We start from the raw sequence: 14,173 nt of genomic DNA on the forward strand, positions 1-14,173 counted from the left end.
TTTTAGGGCTTTTATCTCTTTCTTCATTTACTGGATTGCTTTAGAAATTTTTTTGTGTTGATTTTCCACCTTGTCTTGGATCTCTCAGTGAACTTCTTTGCAATCCATGTTTTGAATTATTTATCTGTTATTTCTGAGTTTCTATTTTGGATAGTGACCACTGCTGGAGAGCTAGTGCAGTCCTTTAGTGGTGTCACTACATTCAGATTTTTCATGGTGCCAGCATTCTTGTTTTGGTTCCTTCTCATATGGAGATGCTGGCACTTCTAATTCTTATAATTATGTTCATGCAGGTAGGATTTTTTCTTTTTCTTTCTTTCCCTATAATGTTATTATTATTATTTTGTATAAATTCCATGTGTGCCTACACGTGGAGCTGAGCAACCTTGGCTTCAAGATCTCTGTATGGTAATGGGCGCAGCTGAAGCTCAATCTAGGAGAGTGGGTGCTCTAGATGCCTGGAGATCTGTCTAGCATGGGACAGAGACAGTACCCCTGCACCAAGATCTCTACATGGAGGGGTAGTGTGACTCAGACTGCTGAACCAGGGAAATAGGTGCTCTGAATGTCTCAGGATCTGCCTGGACATGAAGCAGAGAGGGTTTCACTGCACCACTATCTATGTCTAGGAATGGTGGAGCAGGTTGGGCTGTTGAATCAGACAAGTGGGCACTCCAAATGCATGGAGATCTACCTGACCATGGAGCAGAAAGGGTCACCTCAAGATCTCTGCACAGGAGGGGTGGGACAACTCAGGCTGCTGATCCAAGTGAACAGACGTTCCAAGTTACTGGAGATCTGCCTAGGTGTGGAGCAGAGGGATTCCCTCTGCACCACAATCTATGTAGAGGTAGGGTGGGCAGCTCAGGTTGCTGAACCAGGTAATTGGGGGCTCCAAATACCTCTAGCAGATAAACTCTTATCTGAAAACAACATTTGTAAATTTAGCAGGAACAGGCGTAGAAAGATAAGGAAGATATGAACTTAAGAAAAAAACTACACTTAGATTATATTTCCATTAATATCACAGCTTATTTTCTATTACTTGTAAATATTATCGTTAATTTTCAATGCTTCAAATTAAAAAATACTTTGTTTGGACTTGAGAATAGAAGCATTTAGACTACAAAGTAATTTTTAAAAAGACATATATCAGGTCAAACTTACTCCTTCTTTGGAACAAGGGTCAGAAGTCATAAAAGCCATTTATTTCATGGATTTCTGGAAGTAGAAAAATATATTTCTGTCTTCAGAAATTTTTTGGAGTAGAGTAATTCCACTAAAAGAGCTTTTGTTCCACTCTTCTTCTCATGCAAATAAGATAAGTTGATGTTCTAAAGATCTTGGAGCTCATTTGATCTGACTAGCTCATTTTACAGAGAAGAAATCTGAGGTGTAGGGCCACGATAGATCCTTAATTTTATAACACTCAATTCATGTTCTTCCCACTACATTATGAGGCCTCATCGAAGAGAAATAATCAAGTAAAATTAGGGATTTAGAATATATTATCTCTAAAGTCCCTTCTTACACTAACATCCTGTGACTCTATGGGTTACAGTTGGTTTAAATAAAAGAGTAACTCACCTGGAGCCAACTCAGTTGCATAAGGTTATTGAGTATGGGGGCTGAAAAAAATACAGCAGTTGAAGACCATGTTGTGAAGGATCTCACAACATCTGGGCTAATTAGAACATTGTCCAAATGACAGAAGTCTTAAAATACTAAGAATCTCCTTTGCTTCTTACTATCCTTTAGAAATTAAACCAGAAATGAAATTTTGAGCATTTTAAAACATGTTATTTCTATATCCAACCTGAAGAGTGGTTGGTTTCTCTCAATTTAAGAAATTACTACATTTCTGAAAAGTTGCATATAAAGTGAAACTGTTTATTAAGCTTGTTTGAATAGCAAAATTGAAAGTTCATGTCTGTAGCTAAAAGTCTCCAAAGGTTAAGAACTTTAGGAAGAAATGGATTAAATGAGAGGGATTTCATAAAAGCATATTACTATGCAGAATACAATTATACTTTAATGGTATAAAACCTGAAAGAATATAAAGGCTAACATGTTTTACTAGTGAGTTATGGCAACTGTTACGTAGTTTTCATTTACGACTAAAGATATGTCAGTAGACTAAGGCATTAGTTGTTCGACAGACCTAAAATTCATATGCAAGACACATTTCTTAAAGGTAATGTAGCCAAATACTACTTAAGTTAAAAACTTTAGAGATCAACTAGCTCTCAGATGGTTTTGTGTGTTTTGTTTACTAGGATCCTATGAAATAATCTAATGAAACATAAAACTATACTTTAATGCAAATATCATTTATATAGGATATATTAATTTATCATTGGATATCTACAGCTTCCATTCATTTTCCAAAAGGGTTTCAAGAAGGATTGAAACTCAGTAAGAATCAGTCAAATATCTCATTTTAAGAGAAATAATCGAGACAAATACTGTTTGATAAAATGTCCTAGGTCAAACAGCTAATTAATGTCAGGGCTTGATTAGAATAAAGGATTCCCAACCTCTGGGCTAAGAATTGTTCTATTATGTCATGTTCTTTTATGAAATACATTTTTGAGAACCACAATATAAAGTTCTGTGGTATATCACTGTGGTATATCACAGAACTTTATCAAGTATCAATGTATATCAAGCATCGATGATAATGCCTGTTAGTGATTTATAAAACATCTTTTCAGCAAAATCTCTTAGTGAAGTTACAGTACATATTTAATAAAATACGTCATTTTCTCAAGCTAGTAGCTAAAAAGACTACGGATATTAGAAGTCAGGGAGAAATTTATTCGTATGTATATATATTATATGATTGTCTTTCTAAAAAACTCAGAAAATATAAAACTTGCCAAACATTATTAGATACATATTATTTGAGATTTCTATAAAATATTTCAAAGTTACTAGATTTTCTTGTACAGTAATGACTGAAACAAAAATCAATGAAAAATAGATCCCATTCACAGAAGCACAAAAACGCATAATACTTAAAAATATACTTAAGAAATATGTGCAACCTGTGTAAAGAGAATTACACAATTTCACTTAATTATACAGAATAATATTTTAAATAAATGGAGATTAAATACCATGAATTGGACAAAAACAATCTCAATCTCAATGTTCTCAAAGTATTACTTTCCCTAATTTAATTTCTAAAATTAACTCCAATTAAAATGCCAGTTAGATTTTTTGGGGCAGGGATTTTTTTTTTCTGATATTTATCTAAATAAGTAAATGAGCCAAAATGTCCTTTATTCTACCTGCTATACCCCAAATTTTAAAGTACAATAATCAAAACTATGTAATATTTTTGTAAAATTAGACTCAACAGAAGAAAAATGAAGCCTAGTAAGAGCCATAAGTATGCATAATTAAGCCTGATTAAAACACTATAATTAGTGGAAATAAATGGATTATTTGATAAATGATACTAGGAAACTGAGTAGGTGTTTAGAAAATTAATTAGTTAGTTAGTTAGTTTAGATCCAAACCTCAAGTCAGTAGATCACATTGCTCCCATTACCAAAAATAAATCTCTTTTCATTTTATTCTTTGAATGTTCCTATTACCTTTTAGGCCACTCTAAGATTAGTAGTTCTCGTGTGAGACATGTCTTCAACACTGAACTCATTTATATATAGAAGCCCATGATACTCCCAGAGCCAGAAGCATATTACTTGTCCATAATCTTAACAACTACACAACTCAGGAAAATCCAGTAGGATAGAAAAACAGTGATTGATGTCATAGGATCCTTTCAGAGAAGCAGAGAAGCCAATGAATGGTCAGCAAACTATCACCTTATAACAAAGACTCCTTGGAGAAAATACTCAAAGAAGACTCAGTCTTCTAAAATCTAGGTCCAAGGTACAGCCTAAGATGTTTAAGAGCCAAGAGTATTCCTTGAAAGCTAAGATACCAAAATGAGACTAGAAAGATGAGACTAGAAAGCAACAGCTCTTTGGAGGGATTCTGGATCCAACAAGAGCTGTAAGCAGTGCCAATCTAAATTTATCTCCAGCTAGAAGATGGAAGCATGCTTGAGCCATTTACTGAGACAGGAAATACAGAAAAAGCAACAGGGTAGGGAGTGAAGAGCAGTTGAAATGATTAGTTTTCTCTTGTAACCTGGTGAAATTAAAGTTCTGTAAAACTGAAATCATTGCTTATCATTTCCTTTATGACACTATCACACAGTAAGAAATTCAAAATATATTTACAATTGACTGATGCACTGCAACCTCACACAAATTTCAGGACATCTGATGAGGAATAGGGCCTCTAAAACCTACATATTAAAATGTTATATGGGGCATAATATAAAACATACTACACAGGTTTCAATAAAATATATACTAGGTACTTTAACAAAGTCCAGATAATAAAAAATTACATAGTGATTAGCATCATTGCTACAGAACGACAATTAACCTCAGTCACAAAGTATTAGCTGCTTAACACGTTTTTATCCTTTGGAATACGATGACACTGTGGTTCTGATTTTTATTTTCATCATCAAAGCTAATTTGTCTCTTTGTTTTGGTTAAAAATATATTAGTGTGAGTGGTTCAAAACCCGTGCTTTTCTACAAGCACACTGAAATTTCACACTTCACATTTCGAATCAGTGACTTAGACTTAGTCAGTATGTAATTCTTATAGCTGCAGTCAGTGCTCATAGACTTATTAATCTAGTAATTATTTTTCACAATAAAATTATAAATAGACCAATGATTTAGAGTTTACAATATTTTCTTCTTTGATGGGGATAATAGTTAAAGACTGCTCTTTAGTAATACCATAAACAGAAAGATTTTATATATATATACTCCTTACATATGTACTTCCTAGGGGGGGAAACAGAAGAAAATGAGCAATTGTTTGTACGAGATTGTCAGTAGATGTGAGGAATATGTAGAGTATAGATTGCAAGTTAATTATTGTAAAACAGGTCAAAAATTTTCAAAAAAGAGCAAGGAAATGTAGAGGCAAGGTACACTTGGATAATGTCTTATAAATCAGAAAACCAAACCCCAAATGGATTAATTTGTGATACTTATAAATGCTTAATAAAACTTATATTAATAATAGTCCGGTATTATAAGATCTTTTGAGAGAAAACCAAAACAGTTTCTCTTCAAGCGTAATCTGAATACTAAGGGACTTCAGTATTTGGGGAGCCAAAATATCCAAAATAATAGACTATTCAATAGAAATAGAATCCTGACTTTTGGTTTCCCATAACTTTATTGCCTATATTTTAGGCAAATCAGTTTTAACCAAATGACTAATGAGAATGTGGTCTATAATAGTACAGTATAAATAATGAGATAATATAAGGAAGTATGAAACAAGCATCACTTCCAAACACTGAAGGAAGACTGATTTCAGAATGTCTTTCTCTTTTAAGCTAAAGGGTGACCTAATAATAAAGTACGGAATCCCTATTTGTTGTTCACCCACTTATTTCTGCATCCATTCACTCAAATACATGTATTGTGCATGTACTCTCTACATACAAGCTAGGATCAGTATCGTGGAGCACATGAAGACAGGAATTTGTGGTACAGTGTATACACAGTCCTGTCTTTCTATATATGCATACATATACATATACATATACACATGTATGTATATCTGTGTGTATACTGTTAACTATGACCCAAAAATAACACATCATAATTCTATAGCACTTTTAGATTTGCAAACTGCTTTCATATACATTCCTTTTTTTTTTTTTTTTTTTTTTGAGATGGAGTCTCGCTCTGTCCCCCAGGCTGGAGTGCAGTGGCGCTATCTCGGCTCACTGCGAGCTCCACCTCCCGGGTTCACGCCATTCTCCTGCCTCAGCCTCCCGAGTAGCTGGGACTACAGGCGCCCGCCACCTCGCCCGGCTAATTTTTTTGTATTTTTAGTAGAGACGGGGTTTCACTGTGTTAGCCAGGATGGTCTCGATCTCCTGACCTCGTGATCCGCCCGCCTCAGCCTCCCAAAGTGCTGGGATTACAGGCGTAAGCCACCACGCCCGACCTTTCATATACATTCTTATTTAAGCTCACCAGTGATTTTCTAGGTAGGCATTTTAATCTCCATTTTGTAGCGAGAATAATCTCGCTCTCTATTTTTGTAGATTTACCGTGGGATGATACATGTGATATCCTATATTTTTAAAAGATTAAAACCATGATTATTCTTCCTATTATGATATTGGTTTTAGTAACTTTTCCTAAGGTGTGTTTTTAAAACTTCAAATTCATAGGATAAGATGTTAATAGAGTATTGATAATATGTACAAAAAAGAAAAAGAGTATGATATAAAATAAATTTATGCAACATTTCTTTTAAATAAAGTTTAATAAATTTCTTCAGAATTTCTCTGAGCGTATATATGCTGCTAATATACCTTGTTAGTCTTTTAGAATAGGGATGCAGTGTGCTACATCTCTGAAACTTACATGATAACAGAATCTTTGTTGCTTGGAGTGTTTGGTAGGAAGTGTGAACACATTTGGAAACACCAGTGCAAAGATTCTGAGTATATTGTAGCTTCATTTCTTTCTAGGTATAAGTATTTTCTCCTCTTAAGCAACCGTAGCAACTTGAAATCATATTAACTCCCTGCTACCTGAAACCCAGAAATTCTCTTTCAAAGGACTGCGAATATTATGCAATTAAATGCAAACTTTTGTATTTACTATCTAAATGCCCAAATAATCTTTAAATACAAGATCAGACTGCAGAGATAATGCAACTTCATAACTGGACATTGCTATATATACTTTATTTCCACAATTTTTATAATAAGCAAAGCTTATTGCTATACTTAAAATATAAAACATTTGAGTTTTTAAAATATACCATTTGCTCCTTATAACAAAAGAGTAAAATCTTACTTCTAAAACATGGAAATATTTTCTGTTTTCTAGAAGCCCTTATGAAAATAGAACAGAGCATTGACAAAACTTTTAAAAGGATGGTATTTGATTTGAGTTTTCTGGAACTAACAGTAATATACATTGTGATGACATTTTAAGTACTGTGTTGTACTACTTCAGTATTGAGGTTAATTGCTTTTAGATAGACCTCCTCTGTCCATTAGAAATAAACTATGTCCAAATAAATTTGCAGATGTGTTGGGGATTGAAAAAATATAGGACGGTGGAAAAGGATAGAAAGGACTGAATTGTTACTGGTTAGCGCTGTTTACAGCTGGGAGTATTAACTTCCTCAAAAGTTTCAAGACATTTTTAAAACCTTGCCACCCACGGTGTGATGTGCGGGACCAGTGACACCAGCATCACTTTGGAGTTTGTTTAAAAAAGAAGGGTCTTGACTTCCTGAATTAGAATTTATATTAAAGGAGATCCTCAGTTCATTACAGCGCACATTAAGGCTTAAGGTACTGACTGGTTTTTGTTTTAAAAAAATAAATCCAGGAGTCCTTCACTAGTGTCCACTTTAATGGCCGGAAAACTTCATTTTAGCTTTTTTCCTCTTTTCTTTATCTCATGCATTCTTAAGAATGAGAATTTACAAGTAAGGGTTATCTTTAAAAGTTTTTATAATTCTTTATGTAAACCCTGAAAAAGTAGGGTTAGTAAATTCAACCTTCTTTAGGAAAACCGATGCAGTTATTGAAGTAATCAGCTCACAACATCATAAGCCTGGTCATTTATTTTTTTCTTACATAAGGCTTGTAAATGCTAAGTAGTTAATAACTAGAGAGCACTTCAAATCAATCTGCTTTTATGAGGTTTTATCCAACGAGGATCAGGAGATTTAGGATTAAAATTGTCAATGAAAATTTGAAAATGATGTCTGACTTAATCCTTTTTTTCCCATTCTAGATTCTTGGCCTTCCCGCCCTTCCCTGCATGATACAGATACACTTATAGGCAGGCATCTGCAATGGATGCGCCTGCTCCAGCCCAAGGGTAATAGATAAAAGAGTTTCCTCTCTATTACAAAATACTCTTTGAACTTTGAAGTAGATTATTTATTTTAAAGTTCAGATTGTCATTGTCTTAGAGGTAATTTTGAAAAAGAACATAAGGTAACATTTTAGCTATAAAACGGGAGCTACTGACCAAGACACAATCTATTATACATGAGGAAACACAGATTGGTAATTAGGATTCCACTGTTAGACTCACATAAGGAACACAGATTTGTTACAGTGAGCAAGATGCATCAAAAATACCACTTCCCCATATTTCAGCTAATTCTGTCTGACATTATGATGCTTTTTAATTTTTTTTTGCTGGCTAACATCCTATCTGGCAGGGGTATGGGTGGGTTCTTCCTTGTATATAGTAATGGAGAGACACAGGCCTCCACTTTCCATCATGGAAGGGTAAGATGGAAAGAGTCTTCCTGTCCTGGCAGTCTATGTCTGAGCATGTGATTTAAGCTTGGCCAATTGAATTCTTCCCTCAGGCACTGTGAATCAGACATGCAGAGGAGGTTAGGATTCCTGCACAGGATCTACAGACAGAAACATGTTCAGGCCATCCTTGTGAAATGTCACAATGGAACTTCTTGCATTGGCAGTGTGGAGCTCCCTTAGCTCATGTTCTCTTCCTCGTCTTGTTTTGTATCCTTCTAATTCTGAGTCTACATGTCCTGCGAATGAATTCCTTTTTTGTTTTTACTTGCAATCAAGAATCATGACTGATACAAAAATATCACCTCTTTACTAGACTTTAAGAGTATTGCTATTTCAGTTCTACATTGCTCATTGATATAAGTGATAATGGTGGCAGTTACCAACTACAAGCACACACTATGTACCAGATACTATGTGAAGTAAGTACTCATGAGTCAGTATTGCCACAGTCACAGATGACAAATCTGAGATTGTTTAATGAAAAACCACACATTGAGGTCATTTTGGTCAAAATCACATGCCTGATTCAAACTCACATTCCTGAAGCAGGATTCAGACCTGAACCTTTTGAGCTGCAAATCAGAACTCATATTAGGATGCTAACGGAGTTCTTCAGAGACTAATTCAATATCGTTGATTGAACTTTAAAAGTGATAGGAGCTGAAATAATATATACATATATTAATTGATATATAAGAAAACATGCAAGGTCTACTTGTACATTTTTAGCTGGGTATTTATTGATATCCTCTTATAGTAAACAAATAAAGCATCCTCCACTCCCTGCAAAAAGATCCTTCTGAAACATTTTTTTGCAGCCTCCCAAAAATTAAACTGTAAAAAGCACTCTCTGATTCAGTTGTGACACGTGTCTTTAATACAGTGTTTAATCTTACCCTTGAAGCACTATATCTAAATTCCATAAAAAATTGATATATCCTAACAAGCTTATGAGGTTGATATAGGACTTGCCTCCTAAATGAACCTGAAAGAAAAAATCTCCTACGTATGTGCAATTGTGAGCCTATGTAAAAATTTTTCAGCGGCTGACTTTCCAATTGAAAGGAGGTTCAGATAAATTACTTTAAAGATATGCAAAAGCATATAATTTTTTGTCCAGCACCAAACTGAACCATGAAGGCAATACTTTTAAAGCTATTTCCTAATAACTTTCATACATAAAATGATAAGTATTCACTAGTCATAGTTCATGGTACCTTCTTTCATTAGAAGTAATTGTCATAATACAATGATAATGAGAACTATACTAGCTGTTACTTACTGAGCAATTACTAGGTACCAATCTAAATGCTTTATACATCTTGCTTAATTTAATACTGGTAACCCCACTGAGGTTGGCACTATTATTATTGTCTGTTTACAGTCATTGAAAATGAAGCAGAGTGAAACATCTCCCACTCTTTGGTGGTGCTCTATGTTCAAAGGATCTCTGTTCAAAAGAGAGCTTTATCTCTCACTGTATCTTATGATGAAGTCCACACTCTAAAGCTTAGCATAGTCTTTAAAGATCTGGTCTCTACCTATCTACCTCTTTAGCCTCATTCCCTTTCTACCATACCTCCATTCACCTTCTGTGAGAGTGAATTGCTTAATATATTAATAACCCTGCTGCCACAAATGCCCTTTCCTCAACATCTATACAGACAAGACCTATTCACCCTTTAAAACTCAGGTCATCTCTGAAAAGCCTTTGATGACATTCTAGTTAGATTTAGTGCCACCCTTCTATACATATTCCTTTTATAAAATATATCACACTGTAATATACCCATTAAATCTTTGTCTACTTTTCCCACTAGATTTTAAGCTCTATTATTTGTTTTGGTATCCTCAGTGTCTAACACAGAACCAAGTATGTAATGGGCACTTAAAAATTTCATTTTATGGAAATTAACAGTAATTAGAAAGAAATTTTATCCTTTGGGAAAATGAATCTATTTTTATACATCTAATGTTAAACACAAACATAAGGAACAACATGTTCTCTCATCAAATGTTATTGGTATGATAAATTTTTGGATTAATGATAATTGGACCCAAAAAGGTAAAATTTACTATTAGTGCAAAAATTACACGGTAAAAACTGAAGTAGCCTAGACTCTCAGCTACTTCATTATACAGTTAGATAGGGCAGGTCATAATTATTTAATTTGTGTTTAAATCTCAACCGGGGAATGTTTTAAATGAACATTTAAATGATGCAAATAATTCTAGCAGAAGGGAAAGTCTTTGTAGACAAGTCTATAAACCCAATATTTACACACTTAATTAGCATACTATCGTGCTAGTCATATCCCAATAGGTGTTTGGACAGGAAATCTCGTTCTCTAAAGATACATTTTCAGTCATTTTTACCATAAATGAGTAAGATTATCAATTATTTGACATGCCATGATCATAGGATGTACTTTCTAATATATCCTCTGGTGGTTTATGTGGACACTGACCCATAATAAGAAAACATATATATATATATGTATATATATACACACACACACATATATATGAAGCACACATTTTGGGGTTTGTTTATCCGTGATAATCATTACTCATGAAACCAGAAATAAACTTTCAAATTATATGGTGAGCTTTTTCACATTGTAGATGAGGAAACTGAGGCCCAGACAGGTGAAAAAAAAATATTGCAAATCTGACAGCTGATTAGCAATGGAACCATGATGACAGGAGAGGTCTGTTGCCCCCAGTCCAATGCTCTTCTTGCCACTACTTCATGACAACGCTCTGTCTGTGAGATTGTGTTCTGGCTTACAACCTCCTACTCATTACATTGAACCATAATACAAGGACCAAGAATACAAGTAATGGGGTAAATACAGAAGCAATTCAGGTTTTTTTTTTTTAATTGATAAACAAATACCTCTATATGTTGTGGGAGGAAAAACAACAGCTAGATTGTAAGTCTGCAGCAAGCCTGGCATGTTGGAAATGAAACAAAAGCCTTTCTTCATATAACTAAATTTGAGAGTGTGAATAAGCTAAATTTTCCCATCTGTAGACTCTCAGACTAGACGAGACTTACAAATTAATATGAGTGTATAGGTCTGGGGCCTGAGGAAAATTAGGTCAGGTCTAAAAAGGAATCAGGTGCTGACCACAAGTCAGAATTTTAATATGAATTCAAAACAAAGGGCAGAGATCTAATGCTGTAATTTACTGAACACCATTAGGATGATGACATATGATGTGATGAGGAAGCCTTCAACACAAAGTTATAGAGAAGAAAACAATATTGAAAGATGGAAAATGTTTTAATCCACATACAATTCAGACCCTGATCCTCCTTTTAACCAACTCTTCTCTCTCTCTCTTTCTCCTTCTCTTTCTTATTGGATCTTATTTTTACCGAAGATATTTTTGCTTTCACTCGGCAGTTTTATTTCCCCATTTTCTTTGTTTCCTAGAATTGAGGACCCACAACTAGACATTTAAAAGTGCTTTGATAAAGAAGATAAGAAAATCACTCTAAGATAAAAATTATAAGAACACATCAGTTGTTTTGTGTAGCTCAGAAATAAAATTGGGATGTGAAGAGGTATTTTTAATAACCTGGACAGGAGATTATTCCTTTCCACCTGCTTTCCTAAGGTCTCCACCTCTTCCTCCAGTGCTGCCTTTGAAGGCTCTGTATATGTCCTTTGCTGAGAGACTGCCATTTATGAGGGCCAACACAGGGATGTTCCAAATATGTCCAGCCATTTAGTGCTGGTATGAAAAGTTTGGGCATTTTTCTCTCTTGGGAGTCTCTTATGCAAAGGTCTGAACTTCTTCCAAAAGTTCAAGATCGATTTTTGGTGGAGAAGATAAGTGAAGGATTTTCTAGCCAACTAAGAAGCAGATTCTTTTGATTAAATGTCAGATTAATAAAAAAAAATTCTACATAAGGTACTGTGACAATTCTCTAAAGGGTATGACTGTGAGAAAAATGCAGATATTTTGGGATAGAGAGTTATAATTTTGAGAATTTTCATATTCTATAAATTTACTGTGGTTGACATAAGTTTAAAAATGTGTTCATGTGCATAATGTTTCAAATTCATTTATGCAGATTATGTAACACTCGAAAAATCTCCCTTAAATCCCCATGTATTATGGGGACTCACAACTATAAATTATGCTTGTAAATATCCAGTCCTTTCTCCCATCACAAATTCTCAAAGTGTGCTAAATGTGGAGAGTGTGTTATTATGTTTACTTTCACTCTCACTCTCTCTTTTTAAAGGGAAGGAGGGTAGAATATCTTTTCTATTAATATACCACCTCAAATATAAGTGATCATTTTCTTATTAGTTAAGATATTGTAAAGATAGGCCATAGGCCAGTTTCCCAGTGATTTACTATTACTAGCCCTGCATAGGAACATTTCAAGACAAGATTGAACATTATTTATCTAAACACTTCTACAGCCAAACTGGTTATTTTGATTATATACAAAATTTATTAGTTTAACCCATTAATTTTCAAAAAAAATGTAAGGTTGTTCCAGAAAACCTTATTGAATTAAATTGCTTATATCATGGATTCAAAAACAGAAATTAATTAGACAAATTGACAGTAAGAAGAAATATATTTATAGACTTGTCTTTCACTTCCTCCAAGTTCTTGATACTCTTTTTTTAAATTTAAAAATGGAAAATGTGACAAATGTAAGCCCTTACCAACTTCCCACTTCAGAAGGCTGTTGTCTTCCCTCTCCATTTTTCCAATGACATACCAGATACACGCCATCCAGTGTGCAAGGAGTGCAAACATGGACATGAGCAGAGTCAGGACGATAGTACTGTGTTGGGAATAGCGGTCTAACTTCTGCAGCAGACGCAAAAGACGCAAGAGTCGCACCGTCTTTAGAAGATGCACAAGAGACACCTGTGGTAGGAGACAGAGCAGCACAACTTGGTGCATGTGTTAAAGTCATACCACAACATTAACTTGGAGCCATTCTAAAAATTCTGGAAATGAAGTAGAATTATTTTAATATTATTATTTTTATGAATTGTCTTTGTTCTTGATATATTATATCAGAAAGTGATAGAATTAAAGAGGTTGGAATAATGGACAGGATAGGAAGGATAATTTAATTTCCTTGAATAAATACCTTTCTTAATTAGGGGTTATCGTTTTTTCACTCCCTGTCTGATTTCATACTGTAGTTTACATTCTGATACACAACTGAAACACATTATGGTATCAGAATTGTACATATCTCGAATTCCCTATACATATTTCTTTTCAACCCCGCATTCCCTTCTCTGTGTAAGGAAATTGCTTTATAATAATAATTCAGACAAATTGAAGTAAATGCATAGAAAGTGATAATAAAAATACCTTAGAGTTTATTTTTTAAAATAGGTAGACCCATAAAACTTGAGTAAGTTCTGCTCACAAATACCAGTAGCATCTTCTGCCTCATGTACTATACCTCCAACATTATCAACGGAGAGAGAAAACATTTGCCTGAAGCGCTCTCTCTCTCTCTCTCTCTCAGTGCTCTCTTAAACATGCTTAGGGAATTAAAATGAAAGGGACAAGAATTTCTGAAGAGTCTCCTAGTGCCTTTGCATCCACTGTAGCAGTAGAATTGTATCTGAGGGGTTATTTTATTGACTTCAGGGTCCAATTGAAAAATGTGCATCATTGGTGTGGACCAGAATGGTCAATATCACCATTAATAAGGGGTGTACATAACACACATTCTTTTCATACCTTCAAAGAACAT

The 14,173-nt window shown here is 34.3% G+C and overlaps 1 protein-coding gene across 2 annotated transcripts in view; it reads right to left on the reverse strand.

Moving 5' to 3' along the window:
- Positions 1-14,173, reverse strand: part of KCNH8 (potassium voltage-gated channel subfamily H member 8) — a 381,516-nt gene that overhangs the window by 118,416 nt on the left and 248,927 nt on the right. For both annotated transcript variants that reach the window (XM_050777427.1, XM_050777425.1), the window contains one exon: positions 13,116-13,323. In XM_050777427.1, the coding sequence (XP_050633384.1) occupies positions 13,116-13,323 (208 nt within the window). The remainder of the gene's footprint in view (positions 1-13,115; positions 13,324-14,173) is intronic.

Source organism: Macaca thibetana, chromosome 2 (assembly GCF_024542745.1).
Source record: "Macaca thibetana thibetana isolate TM-01 chromosome 2, ASM2454274v1, whole genome shotgun sequence".
In the NCBI taxonomy this organism is placed as follows: Eukaryota; Metazoa; Chordata; class Mammalia; order Primates; family Cercopithecidae; genus Macaca; species Macaca thibetana.